General features: G+C 35.2%; 1 protein-coding gene across 2 annotated transcripts; it reads left to right on the forward strand.

The window, feature by feature from the left end:
- Positions 1-4,259: 4,259 nt before the first annotated feature.
- LOC147405403 (uncharacterized) lies at positions 4,260-14,506 on the forward strand. Of its 2 annotated transcripts, none has more exons than XM_086433154.1 (10): positions 4,260-4,595; positions 5,440-5,534; positions 6,809-7,627; positions 8,631-8,730; positions 8,833-8,982; positions 9,105-9,818; positions 9,917-11,839; positions 11,924-11,996; positions 13,116-13,267; positions 13,898-14,506. In XM_086433154.1, exons 1-10 carry the CDS (start codon positions 4,514-4,516, stop codon positions 14,221-14,223), a joined length of 4,434 nt encoding a protein of 1,477 aa, XP_086289280.1. In that variant the 5' UTR covers positions 4,260-4,513; the 3' UTR covers positions 14,224-14,506. The 2 variants fall into 2 exon arrangements, with proteins under 2 accessions (XP_086289280.1, XP_086289279.1); XM_086433153.1 differs by having other exon boundaries at positions 4,261-4,595; positions 9,102-9,818.
- Positions 14,507-19,456: the final 4,950 nt, after the last annotated feature.

Genomic DNA, 19,456 nt, shown 5'->3' on the forward strand with positions numbered 1-19,456 from the left:
ACCCTCAGGTTACCTCTCTCAAGACTCAAGATCATCAAGGGACAAGGCGGGTATGGATTAGATTTTTCTTTTTTATTTTATTTTAATATTTGCATATTCTTCTTTTATCCCTTTTTTTATATATATCATTAGGATGTAATGGAGAACCACTCATTCATCCCAAGTAGATTGAAGTTCAACCTTGGACATGGAATGCTTGAGGCGATTTGGTCGAAAGGATAGAGGTTGAAATCATTTTTTAACCTATTTTCTCGCATGCATTATAATGTACACTACACATACACACACCACATGATTGACCATGATGAAGAAATGTATAACTCTCTTAATGGGGTTAAAGCACTAAATTTTTAGCCAAACATGCATGCATCAAGGTTATGGATCTAAAAGGACTCCAACCATGAAATTTATCTAAAATTCTAAATCAACATTTCAACTCATGTAAAATGTGATGACTCCATGGGATATCCTCTTCGATATGATGTTCCTTATGTCAACACTAATATTAAACTCTCTTTCGAAGAGGTACATACCCACCATGTGCACATACCCACTCCATGCATCTCATGCATTTTTATTGTTTTGTTAACTTCTCAAAATGACCAAGTTTAAAAAAGGAAACCACCCTAGGTGGAGAAAAAAAGGTGCTTAACACTTTTCTCGTTCTCTATTACCTAAATGTTAGATAGATCATATATTTTTCATGAATGAGAGTTACTACAATGCTATGTAAAATGAATATTCTAAAAAATTGATTTGGGTATCCATTCATACCTATTTTTGAAAAAGAATGGTGGCAATTCCAAACAACGTAGCATTGAGGTTCAAAGATGAATATTTTATGTCTACATTAATGTTGTGTTTAGATTGAGAGAAATGGAGAAAAGAGAAGAGAAAAATAAATAAATGAGTTTTTGTCCATTTCTCTTGTTTGGATTGTTAAGTAGGGAGAAAAGAGAAAATAATTGAAGAAAAGGGGAGAGAAATGAAGAGAAACTCTTTTAAAATGTTTTATAATTCTAATTCTTCCTCTTAAATCTCTTTTGAAATATTCTAAAATTCCAAAGTTATCCCAAGTTCCTCCTGTCAATCCAAACATGGTAGAGAGAAATTGAGTTTATTCTCTTTTCTTCTCTTGAGTTGTGTTTGGACTGAGAGAATAAAAGATAATGGAAGAGAAGATAAAAGAAACTCAATTTCTCTCCACCACGTTTGGATTGACAAGAGAGATCTTGAGACAATTTTAAATTTTAAAATATCTTAAAATAAATCTAGGGGCAAAGTTGGCATTATAAATATTTTAAAAGGGTTTCTTTCCATTATTCTCCCCTTCTCTCAAATTATTTTCTCTTCTCTTCCAACTTAACAACCCAAACAGGAGAAATGGAGAGAAGCTCATTTATTTTCTCTTCTCTTCTCTCCAATTCTCTCAATCCAAACACAATATCAATGACTTTCTCTTCTCTCAATCCAAACATATCCTAAGTATCTATCTTTTTCAAAATTAAAATCTATATGGCTAAAATAGGAATTTTGGAGGAGGATGGATGTTTGGGTATAAAAATTAAGTATTTTCTACATTACATTGAAGATAATGAATTGAGAGAGGTTGAATAAGTAAAAATAATTTACCCTCGAGGTTAACAACTAAAAGATACCAAAATAACAATTTTATGGGGAAAAATAAGACATGGTTTTGTCATAAAATCAAATAAAAAAGCATTTATGTTATTTTACATTTGTTTTCGACTCAAAACCTAGCCCGAGGGGGTGTATTATTAGTTTGAAACACATGAGTGCCTCTAATATTGACTCAAACGTAAAGAGGCACGTCTAAATTACCTAAAAGCTTAAGCGACCTCCATTGAGTAGGTCTATGGGTTATAAACACCCAAAATTGCACAAATGATGCATGCAAAATTTGAAATTCAGAAGTCATGAGACCAATAGAAGAAAAAATAAATAGATTGAGTAGCCAAAGATTGGACAATTCAAACCCCCCCCCCCGAGGCTATGTATTTAGAGTAGGGGTGTCAATGGGCTAGTTTCACGTATACTCATAACCAAAATCCAATTCCTGGTATAAAATCATTGGAACCAAAACCGACCCTACAAATACTTAGTACCCATCAGGCATCCATGGAGATATTTATTTATTTTTTAATGCAAAAAACAATAAGTATCCGATAAAATGGACAATTAGTTACAAATGTAAGAATTTAACATGTAATTCCTCAATTAAATGTCTAGTTCTACAGTGAATTCTTCAAGCAAATCAAACTTTTGATAATAAAATCGTAGAAAAATATGATGAACCATTTATTAGATATTGAAATTGTATAATATGTGAAAAATGAGTGGACGTTCACTTAAAGTAAAAGAAAAACCTAAACACTTCTCATTCTCTCTGTATCTTAATTTTATTTCAAATACATTTACTTCGAGATATATCTTTGCTAGTATTTAATTACTCTACTAATTTTTATTATAAATAAAATAAATTTACTATTCGGGTACCCATCAAATACTTGACGAGACCCAATCCTTATCGGGTCCTTAGACAGCTACCTAGAATCGGACCCAAAAATGATCATGTCCAAAACCAATTAATCGATTTCAGGTAATTGGGTACCCATTGACACCCTTAATTCAAAGTACTTGCACGACAAAAAAACCATGATGTTCTTGCTTCAAATACCTACACAAAAAGAATTCCTTCATGTCCATTCTCTAAGTGCAATCATCGAGACTATCCTTCCTTTAGGCATGTTAAATCCAAATCAGTTGGCATAAAAAAAGAAAGGTTATGTACCTTTTGTTCTTGTGCCTCGTGACTTGTGAAGGACCCATACTTTTTTTAAGGGTGTCGTTAGGGATAGATTGCCATCTTAGCCTTATCTTTTGCACACATTTACAAAACATTCTACTTCGAAACTTTACCACAACTCCCCCCTCCAAAAAATATAAAAATAAATAAAACTCCACATCTCTTTCTTTTTCTCTCCCTCTATTTTTATTTTTAACATCTTAGAAGTGCTTAAAGAAGAAGAATGAAAGAAGGTTAATAACAAGACGAGTCTTGAAATAGTTTAATTTGCATCCCTTATTCATCTTCTATCCCTTTACTATTGTTTCTATATTTTTCGAGAATGAAGTCCTTATGGACACCCATTCCACACTAGGCACAATGGATTCCACATTGTGCATGGATTCAAATCTTCCGTGTTACAAAGGTGAATGTATTGCTTTGGTTAGGATTTTTGAGAAATTACTACATATATTCGGTTCAAATTGAATACCCATAGGTACCCAACTTGCGTTTCTCAATCAATGCATATTTTTTTAGACCTGACTCTTATCGATTCCAATAAAATGGTATCCAAAGCTAGTGTTTTCAGTTATGTTAAAGGGTTCTTAGTGACACTTGTAAGTAGTTCCAAATAGATAATTGTCACCATTGAAAACGACTAGGCAAGATGGTCAATGTGAATAGTCCATAATGTTGCTTGTCCGAAATGACTCATTCGATTTTTTTAGAAACATTGACCAAATCTTTACATAAACTAATTGTTTTCATAACATAAATATCTATTATTTATCATCACATGTTAAAGTGCAATAAATACACTTTGGAAGTTGGATTTTATTTTGAAAATACCTTTAAAAAGGTATTTATTTTATCAAAATGCCCCCATTCCAATTTCGAAAATGTATTTATTGCACTCTATCGTGTGCCCTAAACAAAACCCATTATTTATACCAAAATAAGTGGCTTAATATTTAAGATATCACCCTTGGGTTTTCAAATTGATAAACACCCCCCATTGACATCAAATCCGCCATGAATGATTAACCAGAAAACCTATCATCCTCAACCTCGAACCAATAATCCATTAATTAGTTGTGTTTCTCTAAAAAAATTCTTCATCTTCTCTTCGCCATGTTGAGTATACTATTTTTAAATTATTCTATCTCATATTCAATCCATCATCTTCAACATACCTTTGAACTATCTACCCAAAATTTGATCATCCCATATTTTCCCCAAGATGTTGATAATTGAATTATAGGTAGAGATCGAAGATGAGGGTATTTAGGTCTTTTCTCATTTGTATCAGACAGTAGACCAACTTCAAGGCGTACGTCTTCAGTTTGAGTATACAGGAGGTATCTCAAATATTCACCAAAAAATAGAGGGCTATCTCTAAATTACCTTTTTTTTCTAGCTGATTCATCTTATGCTACTTTTATACTTGTTTCAGTCGTCTCTTTCGCTTACTCTGCAAGACTGCAACTCCTGCATCACTCTCTCCATGAAAGCTTCGAAAAAACCCTAGAATCTCAATTCTCACCACAATTCCCTCTCATCTTTCGGGTGTTCTTTGTGCTACGCGTGCCTTGATCTGAATTCTCTGATACTCTCAGTTTTGTGATTCTCTTCAATCTGTTTCTCTCTGGTTTCCCGCCATTATAATTCGAATTCTTCTCACCATCAATCTTTTAAGCTATTTTCATGGAGAATTGTGAAGGAGAAGTTGATTTTCCGAAGGATCTTCCCTTCTTGAAAGTTCTTGATGAACAGTTGACCACTAAAGGTAATTGGGGTTTAAAATGTTTTACAATTTTTATTTGTTGGATATTTTTTGAAGATTATTGTTTATTTGAAGTTAATGTGAGTAATCTTTGATCGATCTGATGTATTGGAATTCTGTTGGTCTTTTAATTTATTTCTTTGTGTATTTTGGAGGTTTTAAATTTTTGTTAATTTGGTAGTTTTGATCTTTGGATAGGGTTTGATTATCGAATATTGGTTTAAGATTAGGAAATTATACCATAATTGAGTTGGTTCAGATATCTAAATGAAAACAGTTTACTTCACTTAAAAGGTTTATTGTGGTGGTTGTGACATTGAGTGAACTTCAATTTGCTTTTGGAATTTGAACCTTTTTTTATTTTATTTGGAAACATTCTTTCGAAACATCATCACACACCTTATTGAAATTATTTGTATCGGCAACATGAGTCCTAGTTCAGCAATCTATTCTATCTAGATCTATATTTCTTGTCAATATGTATCTTCAAATATTTCCATACTTCACGTTGGTAATTATCGTTAGTCTTTCTACCAAACCATTTCAATTGACTTCTAACAACCTGACCATTTGGTCTTTATTCTTTAATCGATTCCATCCTTATTCGAGAGTTAGCAATCACCGGTTTTTACTGATGCTAAAAGGATTTTATGGTTTTAAATCCTCTTTTCGTGTTTGGGGCATCTTGATGATTCTAAAGGTAGCTTTCTGTCATTCATTTTTGATGTTTTGATTTTGATTTAAATTATGCAACTCGACGTCTCACTTACGTGTTATCAGTTGTCGTTTCTCTTTTTTTTTTTTTTTATTTTTTTTTTTTAAATTTATTTATATGGAAATATTGCAGATCAATTTACCTCAGAGAACAATATACCGCTGTCTCCCCTATGGCTTCAAGCAAAATCAAGCGAAACTAAGCCAGGACTTCTTGGTGCACCAGGGGTATGAATCTCTGAACCATTCTTCAACTTACAGACATTCATTAGGAAAGGTGGACAGCTTAAGAGTTTCTTGGATTTTTTACTGAACCATGGTTACCACTTGTTTTGGAGAATCATGTTTCATATTTTTTCCCATCTTGATGAGTCTGACCATGTGAGGCAGTGCTACCGTACATTGGTCATGTTCTATGGCCAACATTAACACGATAGGCTTGCTGATTCTTAGTTAAGAATTATTTTTGCTATGCAACTCCTTTACTCTTTCTATCCTTCTTTTCTAACACAGAATTTTGTTAGTTTATTACAATTACAACCAAGCATTTGAATCGAAATATTCTCATTATGTCAGTTTTAAAATAAGACTACCTTCAGATATATGAATCAGAATGGCCACCATTGTCCAACCGCTATCAAGTCCGAATCCTAGAAATTAGGTGCAAGATAAGAAGGACCATTTTTGTAATAGCCATATATAGTTAACATCAATAACTTTTACTGATTGATATGTTTTTTTTTAATATGCACTTAAACCTGTTATTGATATCACATTCAACGAACAAATTATTTTTAAAAGAGACTGCAATTAATTTGTTAGAACATTCAACAAAATGAAGTTTAGTGCATCATAGTGTAATAAAAACCACCAAAAGATGACTGGACTATTATTAAATATTAAAAATTTGAGAGGTAAACTACTTCATACCTCAACAATACTTCATCTTTAGTGACTAGCGTCAATTGAGAAAAGGGGGGCAATCATCCCCCGATAATAGGTGCTAGAGTACAAGAGGAGATTTTGAAAATGAGAATTAGTCGACCTATTGGGGCATTTGAGCCGGTAGTGAAGTGCCAACTGAGTAAGTTGGTAAGACGTGTGGAGTGTTGTTCCCATGTCCTAGGTTCAAACGCCTTTGAACCCAACTTCACCTTACTAACCACTAACCCTTTACCTATCTGAAAAAAAGAAAAAAAAAAAATGAAAGAAAGAAAAAGAAGCAAAAAGTGTATAAACAAAAGGTGAGTGGATGACGATTCATAACTTAACATTGAAGTTGAAAGAACTACCAGTGAAATTAAAACATCAAACAGTTTTCTTCCCCTAGTGGATCTTTAACTCCAGGGATACCATTTCATGAACGTCATCGTAACTTCCAAAATTGACATAAGAAAATAAGAGAACCAGATGAAGCATTGTCATATGAGTGTTATTTTGAGTATCCACTGATTTATCCTTCTTTAAAAAAAATGTTATTATTGTTCTTTTACATATGAAAGGACATGCGTGCACCAAATCCTTTGCCTCATGGAAGTTCCTCAGATCCCATTCAGAAAGAGAGTCGGCAGCTAGATGGATCTCAGGACAAAAAAGACAGGAGAAGGACCGCACCCGAGAGTGAAAGCAGTCACCGCTGGCGTGAAGAGGAGAGGGAAGTGGGCTTGCCTGGCAGAAGAGATCGCAGGAAAGAAGATAGGGTTTTGCCTTCTTCTGATCACTGGCATGATGCTTTTAGTCGTAATCCTGGGCTTGAAACACGGCGAGACAGCAAATGGTCATCAGGATGGGGTCCTGAAGACAAAGAGAAGGATTCTCTGATAGAGACAAGGACAGAGAAGGAAGACGCTCGTAATGACAAACAATCTTCCGTTGGTAGCAATCGTACATCTTCTGAAACTGATTCTCGTGACAAATGGAGGCCACGTCATCGTATGGAAGTTCATTCAAGTGGGACATCGGTATACCGATCTACACCAGGGAGTGGGCTAGAGAGAGGACGGGTGGAGGGTTCAATTGTGGGATTTGCTCAAGGACGAGGGAGTTCAAGCATAATCCGAAGCCTGTCACTTGGCAGGTCTTCCTTCACTGGTCCAATTGGTTCTGCTTCTGTAGATAAGAATGAGCATTTACATGGAAAGTCTGCCCTCCCTGCTTATACATTTTGCTATCCACGGGGGAAACTTCTTGACATTTACCGGAAACAAAGGCTTGTTCCGTATTTTGATACCATGCCTAATGGGATGGAGGAAGTACTCCCAATAACACAATCAGACTTTGTTGAGCCTCAGGCCTTTGTTGTACCTGATGCAGAAGAGGAGGTAAGCTTTACATACATTTTTTTTTCTTCTATTATGAATTTACTTTCTTATTTCTAGGAAAACTGTAAATGCACAGAGGAAAACCGGCATCCGTTAAATTAAGATTTCCTCGTGTTAGGGTTGTCTGTCCAGCAAGCATGTCCAACATGAGGTTTTCTTGCCCATGAGTATTCATTTCGTATGGGGATTGTGAATAGTTCAATTATCATGGAATCATATTGAATGGAATATTCTAAATATTATATGAGATTTTAGAGAACTTAGGCCTTTGTTGATAGAATGGAAAAGGACAGACCAGTTTGGCAATGTTTCCCTTACAGATGTCATGCACGAATGTTATAATTAGTTTTTATCTGCATAATTTATAGCATGGTTCTTCTGCTATATAATTTATAATGTACAGAATTTGAAATAGCCCTCAACCCATCAAGGTGAGGGTTGGGGAAGAAAGAGAAAGGCTAGAAATGGCAGAACAACTTTCATGTAGTGATTCACAGGTAGTTACAATTAAGCTTTTGGATGCAGACAAATTTAGCAACCATGTAGATTGACACAGCATCACATAATAGTAACTTTCCTATTTAATATGCATTACATTCTCAATGTTTTATTATACAAAATTGTATGGTTCCTCCCCATCCCTGTACTTTCCATGCTATAATCTTTTTATCTGTGTGTACCAACAGAAAAAAAAATCTTTTGATCTATGTTTTATCACTCGATATCCATTTTAATTATCGATTCCCAATGCACTTGATCTTGTACACTACACTACATGTAGTTTTCTCTCATCTTGGAAACCCACTAGTCTTTTTACTTTTTTGTTTCAATGGATTTATTTTTGTTTATGCAGTTGTCACCTGTTGAGAAGCTAATAATTTGGTTATGTGATGTTCATCATTTATGATTTTTTTCTTTCTGTTTGGAAATGTCTCCATTTTAAGTACCACTGCTTGTTCCTACTGTTTTTTCTATTGGCTAATGTAATTGTTGTGGCTGGCAGGCTGTTCTTAACTATATATGGAAGGGAAAAATTACCAGCAGTGGAGTTTTATATAATTCATCTAGAGACAAGATCATGAGATCCAATGAAAATGTGACAGGTAATCAAATTTGCAATTAATTCCACTCCTGAGTCCTGTACATTTGGTACTGATTATCTGAATCTTCGGAGAATGTTTTTTCCCCCTTCCCCCCTTTCTCAGGTGTCGGAAAGGTGACATCTACCGAGAGTGAGGAGGGCATACTGCCTTCTACTAACACTGATGAAACTCATGAATGCTTTGCGAAAGCTGGAAAAGATGATGCTTATCAAGGAAATGATGCTGGTGCCACACAAATGAATATGTCGGATGGTAAGTGAAAACTTCCTATTCATCCTTTGACCACTGATGATAATTTTGTAGAGTTGAAATAAGTCTTGCTCTTGGTGCCATTTGTTCTCTCTCTGAAAAAAAGTGTTGTTTTGTTTCAGCAGGAGATGTATATCTTAAAGAAGGTGATAATAATGCTATGCCCACTTCTGGTGTGACAGATCGATCAGATGGTTTGACTGCAGCAGCTTTAAAGGGTAATGATAGCAGTAGTATAGTAAAGCTCGGTGCTCACCTTCACGATACTGAGGTCAAAGCTGTTGAACATAGGCAGTTAGGAGATTTTGCTTTACTCAATAATGTTGAACAGATTGAAAATGTTGATACATCAGAATTCCAGGAGGTTCTGAGTGGCAATGAGCAGTACTTGAAGAGCAATGTAGAGGAAAATTTATTAGAAATGTGTACTCCACCTGAGGAGTTAAGTTTGTATTACAGGGATCCTCAGGGGGAGATCCAGGGACCATTCCTGGGTGTTGACATCATTTCATGGTTTGATCAAGGTTTTTTTGGGACCGACTTACTGGTTTGTCTGTCGGATGCTCCAGAAGGAACACATTTTCGAGAGCTTGGAGATGTCATGCCACATTTGAAACTTAAAAATGGGTCTACCTTTTGTACTGATCCTGGTTTTATTCTAGAACCGTCTGATGCTGTTGTCATTAGCGCGATGGTTGACACATCTGTTCCTGCTCATGATTTTAGTGTCTCGTCTGTCACCGATGACCAGCACTGGGCATCACTAAAAAATGAAGGTTTGATGGAATCCCATTTTTCTGAGGGTCAGAGCTATCCTGATTTTGTTGGAATGAACAAAGGTTAGTTATCGCTTTAGTAGTGGTGGGGTTAATTTGTCCATCTTTTATATTTTTCTATTGCCAGGCCTAATGGTTGGTGTTTTCTTTCCTTTCTGCAGAAGTTGTGTTTCCTCGAAGGCCTGGAAGTAGCAGTAGCAATTCGATTGGGGACATTTCAAGTAACCTTTATAATACATTGACAACTCATGCCAGCCAACCTTTTCTTGTAAATAAAGTTGAAGAAACCACCATGCCTCACCGTGTGGATCATAAATTGCATCCTTTTGGCCTTATGTTGTCTGAGCTAGAAAGCACTAATCTGAGGCATCAGTCGTCAAACATGTCTTCTGTAATTGTTGATCAGGACCACCTTATGAATCCTAATGTTGGAAGAAATGCTCCTTTTGTCAGTCATAAGCAGAGCTCATTTGGTGTGATGTCTGATTCCCCTTTTGTTGGGGAGGCATACTCTGATAATTACAGAACAAATTCATTTTATAACCCCAATTCACTTCAAGGTACCATGGAGCGTCCATTTTCATGCTTAGACCAAGAAGATAACAACTTTGATCAACCAGATTTGTTTCATGCGCATCCTGCTCTGAATTTGAATGGGCCTGTTCTAGATCAATTAAGTTCTGCTCTTTATCAGAGCAGGAATCCTGTTCAAAACCAACAATCAATCAATCAACAAATGCCAGATTTGGAACGTATGTCGAAACTTCAGCATCAACAACAACAACAGTTTCAGCTCCAACAGCATCAGTTGCAGCAGCAACAGCATCACCAAATGCAATTGCACCATCATCATCAGATGCAATTGCAGCAGCAACAACAGCAGCAACAACAGCAACAACAGCAAAAGAAATCTCAAGTTCAACAATTGCTTCTCGAGCAGTTGCTGTCTCAGAAGACTCATAATCCTGGCTATGGGCACACAGTTATTAACCATCCTAGAGACAATAATAACTTTCTCGATCAGGCTATATTGGGACAAAACCTTCGACATGACCTGCATCAACAATCCCTTCGACCTCCAAGGCACCCTGATCCATCTCTTGAGCAGCTCATTCAAGCAAAATTTGGCCATGGCTTGCAACGGGAACATCACAATGATTTGCTGGAGAACTTCTTGCACCCAACTCATGAACAGATGCTTTCTTTGGAATCCAGGCAGCAGGTGAGGATGGAAGAAGACAGACGTAATTGTGGGGTGTGGTCAGTTAATGAACACGGTCAATTTATCAGGACGGCGGCTAGCCCTCATCAGGTTCAATCTGCAGGAGTAGACCCATTAAATGTTTACCAGCGACAGCACAGGCCTTCCTTCAACGAGGAGCAACTAAGGCATCTTGAGCAGAATTTTGCAATTCAGGAACGACTGCAGCGAGGGCTTCATGGATCTCACCACGTTCGAGTTCCTAACCAGTTTCAGACTTCACATCTGGATGCGATAGAGAATAACTGCCGGTCTGAAAGCAATGAACAACTAGGAAATAGCTGGATGGAAGCTCGAATTCAACAAATGCATCTTGGTTCTGAGCAAAAGAAAAGGGATTCAGAAGTTAACATGTCATCTAAGGACCCGAGTTCATGGGTTCCAACTGGAGGAAATGATGAGAGCTCAAAGAGATTTTTTATGGATCCGCTCCAACAGAGATTGAGCCTTCACTCTAACCAATCATTGAAAATGGGTGATAATGCTCCTACCTCATCCTATGAAAGAAGGGACCCCTCGTGGCTCTTTGCCGAGTCAAGTTCATCGGGTCATCCATTCAATTTCCCAACAGGTCAACAAAGTGTTCTAAGCCCTTCTTTTGCAGAAGGGCCTCAAGGCTCTAATTCAAACATGGGCATGAATGAGCAGTCAAGCAGATTCGGAAATAGTGAAAGATTGTCCCTTAGATCGTCAGAAGTGATGGCTGGAAATAGGCATGGGTTTAGAAACAGAACAATTTCAGAGCTTCAAGGTAGCATGGCTGAGCAGGCAGGAGTGGCTACCATAGATCATGTGGAGCTGGCGGCTTCCCTTGGCAGCGCTGGTAATATTTTCTTGAATACTTTCATTCGCTTAAGTGGTAGAGCTGCATTTTCTTCATGTGAGGCTGATGAGTGAAATAGTGCAGGTGGAAATGTTGGCTTCTATAACTATGATATGGGACTTGACAGTGCATTTGGTGAAGATATTTCCAATGAGAGGTAAGGATTCTTTCTGCTATGTTGTATTGCCGTACTGACTCTAATAATGATCTATATAACCTGATTAAATCTGTGGAGAATGTTCGCACTTAGGATTGAATCTTTCGGATAAAAGTTTTATTTTCTTTGACTAAGAGCTACAGTTCAATATTTTCGACCTTTTAACATTTTTTGTTGGTCTGGAATCTGAGTGGAAGAATAAATTAGCTTTGGAGGATTTGTTAGCATGCTTAGGCCATTGAATTGGGCACACTCTGCCTTGGACTTGTATGCCTAGGTTGGCCTAGTATCTTTACAAGGACTTTTTTTTTATAAAAAAAATTGAAAATAACTTGTATGTTTGGGCACTCCTCCTTGGTGCTTAGGGTACCTAGGTTGGTCCCAGTATCTTTACAAGGTTGTTTCTTTTTGTTTTTTGGATAATTGATATAAAGAACTTCTATGGAAGGGAGGACGGATGAGATCTAGAGGGAGAACAAAATAAGACTTGCTACTAACTTTACAAACCAAGGTACATCTAAAGAGAAGATCCTAATAAAAAACACCTTTAAACTCTCTAAACGGTTTTCGCCAATATAACACAAATCCATAATACTAATGATAACCTCATGCAAAGAGTTCTCATTCTCTTCAAAGATCTTCCCATTCCCCTCCTTCCATAGACCCCAACAAGCTGCAAAGGGCATGCTTCCATAAAGTCCTCTCCCGATCAACTATGGCCATAGACCTTCAGCTTTGAAATAATTGAAGCACCGAGCTCGGAAAAGAAAAACAAAAAAAAAACCCAAGAGGTTTGGAAAAGCGAGAGAAATGCATCCAAACCTCATGGAAAAATTCGCCATGAATTAGGAAATGATCAAGAGTTTTCCCATTGGATTTACACATGAAACAAAAAATCAATAGGTGTAATGCCCCTGATTTTGGGGTGATATGAGGTTAAGAGATTGTCCAAGGTCGTAGTTCAAATGAAGAAAGTCACTCCTTGAGGGGCAGAGTAAAGAGATTTGACAAGGCTTTGATGGTTTATGTTTGTGAATTTAGGGCAATAAACTAGTGAATAAAATACTATTTAACATCCCACCTTGTTTTTATGCAATTTCCATCCTTTTCTTTTGGCAGGGGATCTTCTATCCTATCTAAAGGACTTGATAACACTTTGCTGAAATATCCACCGGCCTCACGGGTTTCATTGACCCAGCAATCTTTGTCCGAACTGGCTTCTTCCCCAACTGTCAGAGGAAACAATGCAAGGAGCATTGCACCTTCTGATGGTATGCACTTAATTTATATGACCGATCTATTGGTTATTGATTTGTTCTGTGGTCTGTCTGCTTGTTGGGAAATCAATTTCCCAGTGTGAAATTTACGGGCGCTTGTTTTGTAGTTCTATAGAGAAATTGTTTTCGAATAATGATTTGCTGACGCCCCCATACACCTCCTGACGTGGCATGTGCTAGAACCATAGATTCTTTTCTTCGGGATTCACAACTGCATATATTTATGGGGATGTACAGTTGTGTATCCCGAGGGAAAATCTATGGTTCTAACCCATGCTACATCAGGGGGCATGTGTCAGAGGGGGCGTCAGAATATGACCACCCATTGCTTTTTGTTGCATTCAATTTTGCTTTGATTGCAAGTAAACATTTTCTACCCAGAACCCAGTTTCCTGTTTGAAAATGTTGGCAATCCATTTTTTATGAGAATCGTTTACTCAACAAATCATTTGGTGAGAAAATGATTTTCATGAGAAAAAATGAAAAAAATCTCAACAAACAACAGACCCTTAAAAGCTGTTCGTAATTGTATGGACAAGTTTCTCATTCATTTTGTTTTTCTCAACACTGCTTTAATGTTGAATTTACCTGCTTAATGATATAAAAAAAATGTGAAACTTTTAGATGGGAGACAAGACTCTGGAAGAAATTCTGAAACTCGGGCATCTGGCAAGAAAGACGCACGTTTCCCAAGAAACTCATCTTGTAGTGATGTAGATGTGTCAGAAACGACGTTCATGGACATGCCGAAGAGAAACTCTAAGAATCAGGTGATGCCGGATGCCGATGGGATTAGGGAATCTTTGGAATCATCAGAAACAACACAATGGTGCCAAAGTGGTGGCAAAAAGAAAGGCAAGAAGGGAAAGCAAATCGATCCCACTCTTCTCGGTTTCAAGGTCTCTAGTAATCGCATGATGATGGGTGAGATCCATGGTTTAGACGAGTAACCTTCTTTCATCTCTACATTTTCATGCATTTCTTTGTACAGGTTTTCTATTTCTGTAAAGTAGATGTAGTCATTGTTTCTCCTTTGCGGTGACATCGGGCACATTGGTAATCAAGGGGGGCCCTCTCAATACTTTGTATAGACATCATGAAAGTTCCCCATCTTCGCAGGTGCTTTGGGTGATGATACGAGAGACCTGGGCTCAAATCCCATCAGCACCGAGTTACTTAACTCATTAAAACCAGGCTTACTGATAAATAAAGAAATAGATAAAATGTTCACCATCTTCAAGCTCTTTAGGCTAAATTATTTTTCATCTAATCATCGTTTTCAATCTCTCGTGGAAAACCATTGATTTTTCTACTTAAAATCCAAGTGTCTTATTATTGAGGTTCTAAGGTTAGAGATAGAATTTTAAGGTCAGAGATGAGGGTCACAAAAAAAAGAAAAAGAAAAAAGAAAAAAATCCTATCAATATATCTGGTTTTAATGTGAAAAATCAATACATCCCCTTATCAAATAGCTATGAAATTCGAACTCCTTGGGGGGACAACTTTAGTGATAAGGTTGAATAGTTTGAAGATTGACAAATTTTATGGAGAAAATTAATGGTTAAAATTTTAAGAAAATGGTATTTAGGTCATTTCTCGTCAGCCTATGGTTGAGGCAAAACATGGTATTTTATTTTAAATATTCATCAAATTGTTCATGTCCTTGACTTTGGTCTTCCCTTGATTTATTTTCTCAGAACCATTTACCTTCAACGTCATGGATAATTTTATTTTATTTTTTATATTTATCTTAGCCTTCAATATTAAGATTAATATAATTTAACTTATAAATCTGAAGAATAAGATATGATTTTTGAAATACATGGCGGTGAGAATTTTTGATAAAAATTCTAGGATTTTCTACTATCGATAAGGTGATGTTCAAAATGATGAATTGAATATGACATTAAATAGATTGAAATTAATTTAATATAGACGTTAAAAAGTTTTGGGAAGAAAAAATATTCACCAAGGTGCAATTTATCAGTTCTATAACACAAGGGTATCTAAAATTTCAAAATTTTTAAGGAGGGGATGTCAAAAAGTAGAAAATGTGGAGGGAGAGAGGGCAACATGGTCCCCAACCAACACCCCACCACAACGGGCATATATAAGGGATATTCTCAAATATTCACCAAAACATGGAAAAGTGATCTAAATTATCAAAAAAATAAGTAAATGGACGTACCCTTTATTAAGAGTGTCAATGGGTACCTAATTATTTGATGTATCCGAAATTAATGTCGGTTTTGGGTCTATAATTATGAATACAGTCATTTTTTGGTCTGAATCTGGGTTGCTATCTTAAGAACCAGATAAGGATCGGGCTCATTTAGGCACCCGATGGGTTCTCAACTAGTAAATTTATTTTATTTATAGCCTTTATAATAAAATTAATACTTTAGTCAAAATTAGTAATTAGCATTTATTTATAGATTTTTTTGATCTCCTCTTCTTCTTCTTCTTCTTCTCTACTCCATCTCTTGTGGCACAATTTTTTTTTTTGTTTTGTGTGTGTGTGTGTGGGTGTGTGTGTGTGTGTTAGTCTCTTCCCTTCTTTTGAATTTCTAACCTTCTCCTTCTCATCTTTCTTATAATTTCCCTCATTTTTCTGGTTTGGATATGAATTGACGAGGTTTTCTGACTTAGGTGGTGTGTTTTGGATAATTGAGGTGAGCGTCTTCCTTAATTCTTCTTTTTTAAAATTAGTGGCTCTTGCACGTGCGGGTTGTTTGATGCATATCATATTTTTAGTCCTAATTTTCGAACTCAAGATATGTACTTAATTAATTTTAAAGGAGTTAGTTTGTAAGTTATTCAACTACACAAACCAGAAAAATGACAATTTAAAATATAAAAAATATAAAAAATTCAATTAACTCTCTAATGGAAAATTACTTTGGTGGTTATTGAATGATAATCTTTTGTCCTTGCATGTATATTTTGTGTGGTTATCAAAGACTTTACTTAAATTTATTGTATGGTTGGAAAATGGGAACATGCATTCACTTGCATTTGTTATTTCTTTGTTGTATCATTATTTATATGCATACAACAAGTAAATATTTTGAACGCGTATAATTATGACTTTAGAAGTCACTGAGAAATTAGATTTTCGTTCATCAAAAGTAAAAAATGTGTTTAGATCCTTTAGAACAATTTCATTCATTTTTTTTAAAAACAAATGCATTTATGTGGATCCCATAAAACTTGATCTATAAAATAATCTTCATTGGATTCAATGAACCAAATAATCCACATCTCAGTTTGATCAACCAATTGTAGGATGTCAAGTGTATCGAGGGTTTCCCTAACGTGGATATTTATGAAAATAGTTTTATATCCAAAATTGTAATTGTATTTCTTACGGACAATTTGATAATGATCGATTTATGTCATTTAGTTGAATGTAGGTTCACAAGGATAAATAGCAAATGTGATTGTACAATATACATAATTGTTTTTAATAGAAATAAAAAATTACAAAATTAGATCTGGACATTTCTGCAAATCTTAAAAAAAAAGTTGATCCAGTAATTTTTGCAAAATACTTTGCATGTGATCACAAATGCATTTTAAATGAAAAAATAGTCACACTTATTGGAATTTAAAACGAGAGAAGATCACCATACCCTTATGAATGCACACAATATTATGTCTCTACTTAGATTGAAGTACAAAAATAAACACATAACACATGAGGTTATAAATCTTAAATACTCTAGACATTACATGCTAATTCAGTCTTGAATAGATAGGAAAAGGAAAAATTAAAGTTTGGAAAGTTAAATTCTACCATAAGATATGGGAGAAAATCAATTAAGAAAAGAAGGTAAAGATATCTCATTAAATTTAATTAGTACAAAAGAGTGGAAAACAATATAAGAATGGATGTGATCATCAGATTTTCATTTTTTAAAATAAATAATCCCATTTTTTTAATCATTAACTCCTTGTTTTTCTTAATTAACAAAAAATATAACAATTACATCAAGATAGTTCGGCTTCTCAAACCCATTTATGTATTTGTCTGTGCAAGAAATTAAAGGAAAATTATCTTCTAGGCCTTATAAAGAGTTCATAATTACTATATAGACTGTTTAGTAATAATGGGAACTTCCTTCTAAATGCAGGGGTGTTATCTTGAGAACTTGAAATTTTATTTGTTAAAAGGCCTCACCCAATAAAAATCAATTTTACTCTCTAATGGTACGCACCTTATAAAAATTGAAATCATCGTAAAACCCCTTAGTCCATAAAATTTTCTTAAGATCCAAATCGTTAAGATGGATCATTTAAAGCCTCATATTTAAACTTTTAATACTCAATACTTAACATTTTATCTTTTCAGTAAACTCACATTAGATTGGAAAGTAATGAAAGAATGTGTTCCTTAGATCAAATTCTGTGTCATTTATATGAAAAAGAGCAGTTTTCTATGGGCAAGCATGCATGAGATTTCTCAGGCGCTATGTATAAGGATTCTAACATGATAGCTTCATGGAAGGATTCTTTCTACTATGTTTTATGGGTCTTGTAGGGCACACATTTAGTGGCAATGAAAAGGATGAATCTGAATATACCAAAAAGGAAACTTAGAATTCATTAGAGAGGTCAAGGTATTGAGTAGGTTTCAGCCTCCAATATCATAAAAATGATCGGTTACTTTTATTAACCATAAATAAATAAAAAATTAATGATGAAATTATCTTTTTGCAGGGGAGAAATTGCTGACTAGAATGCCCGCAAATCAAATTATTAATTGTGAAGGGTGTGGCGAAGTCTTTGCATTATCTGCAAGTGGAAATAAGATTTCAATTCCAAAAGACTGGAATGCAAAGAATACTTGTATACTTTCAGACTCGGCCGTCTCTACAGACTTTAAGATACCAAAGTTTAGTGGATCCCTTTTAAAAAAGTGGTCACTAGATGAATTCACTGTTGTTGCTTCAAGACTAGATTTGAAATGTGTTGACGAAAATCCAGCTACTGACAACTTAAAAAAGAGTATTTATAAAAACACCCCATGAATTAAAAAGAGCAATCCACGCCATAACAGAGTTGTTGTCTTGTATGGGTTAAAAGTTTCGGAATTGGCTGATTTTGTGGTGACATTTGGCATTGATGTAATCACGAGTTGTATAGGTACATCATTAATGTCCATAAACAAGTTTCAAAAACTTTGAATAATTCTCATCACAATTGTTTGGTTTGCAGTTGATTCTTCTATTATTACTTGAGAAATATTTGGTGCTTTCAACCATTTTAAGCTGTGGTTGGATTGAGAGAACTATAGAGAGAAGAGAAGAGAAGAGAAAATAAATGAGTTTCTATCCATTTCTCTTGATTGTATTGTTAAGTGGGGAAGAGAAGAAAAGAATAGGAGAGAAATAAAAGGTGAGTTTTTTTTCTCTCCAAAAAGTGGAGAGTTTTAAGATATTTTAAAACTTCAAAGTTGTCCCAAGTTCTCTCTTGTCAATCCAAACATGGTTGAGAGATAAGTTTCTCTTATCTTAATGAATTTCTACTCTCTACTTCTCTCAATCCAAATATAGTGTTAAAGAGTTGTGTGGTCACTCTCATTGACGATCCTTCCAAACACAGTGTGGATTTGTCAATAAAGTTTTTGGCAGAATAAGAAATATAAATAGAATAAAATGATAAGCCTTTTTCTCTTAGGCACATTTTATTTTGCAAAAAAATTGTATTCCAGGATAACTATGTTTCAGAAGATATTTTTGTATGCCTATCTCAATTACCAACTAGGGCTGGCAATGGGCTAGGTGTGGGTCAGGTGAGACTTCTACCGATTCCATACCCAAATTGAAACATACACACCCATACCTGATTTCTATCTGAATTTTAGGATAATACCAAAATCCAAATTTTTACCTAAGTTATAGGTGGATAACCATACCTGATTTATTATCTGATTCTTGGGTCACCCAAATTTTTTACTCTCTCATTTAGTTTTTATTTTATTTTAATAGCAGAAATTATATAATAAGAAAACTAATTATTTTCATATATTTATATATAGAATATGAAATTATAGTTTTGCTGTTGGATAAACGGGTAGGGTAAGAAGTATATTCATACCCGACCCTACAAAACTTTTGGGTAAATGGGTATTGAGTAATATTACCTGAATTCTTAATTGGGTAGAAAAATCTTGCCCATGTG

Source organism: Akebia trifoliata, chromosome 3 (genome assembly GCF_017979445.1).
Source record: "Akebia trifoliata isolate Shusen 1 chromosome 3, ASM1797944v1, whole genome shotgun sequence".
In the NCBI taxonomy this organism is placed as follows: Eukaryota; Viridiplantae; Streptophyta; class Magnoliopsida; order Ranunculales; family Lardizabalaceae; genus Akebia; species Akebia trifoliata.

Bases quoted from the DNA above. Each gene is read 5' to 3' on its own strand.
- LOC147405403 (XM_086433153.1), top strand. From the start codon at position 4,514: ATGGAGAATTGTGAAGGAGAAGTTGATTTTCCGAAGGATCTTCCCTTC. The intron at 8,983-9,101 runs GTAAGTGAAAAC...GTTTTGTTTCAG, and splicing joins ACAAATGAATATGTCGGATG to CAGGAGATGTATATCTTAAA. The intron at 11,840-11,923 runs GTAATATTTTCT...GAAATAGTGCAG, and splicing joins GGCTTCCCTTGGCAGCGCTG to GTGGAAATGTTGGCTTCTAT.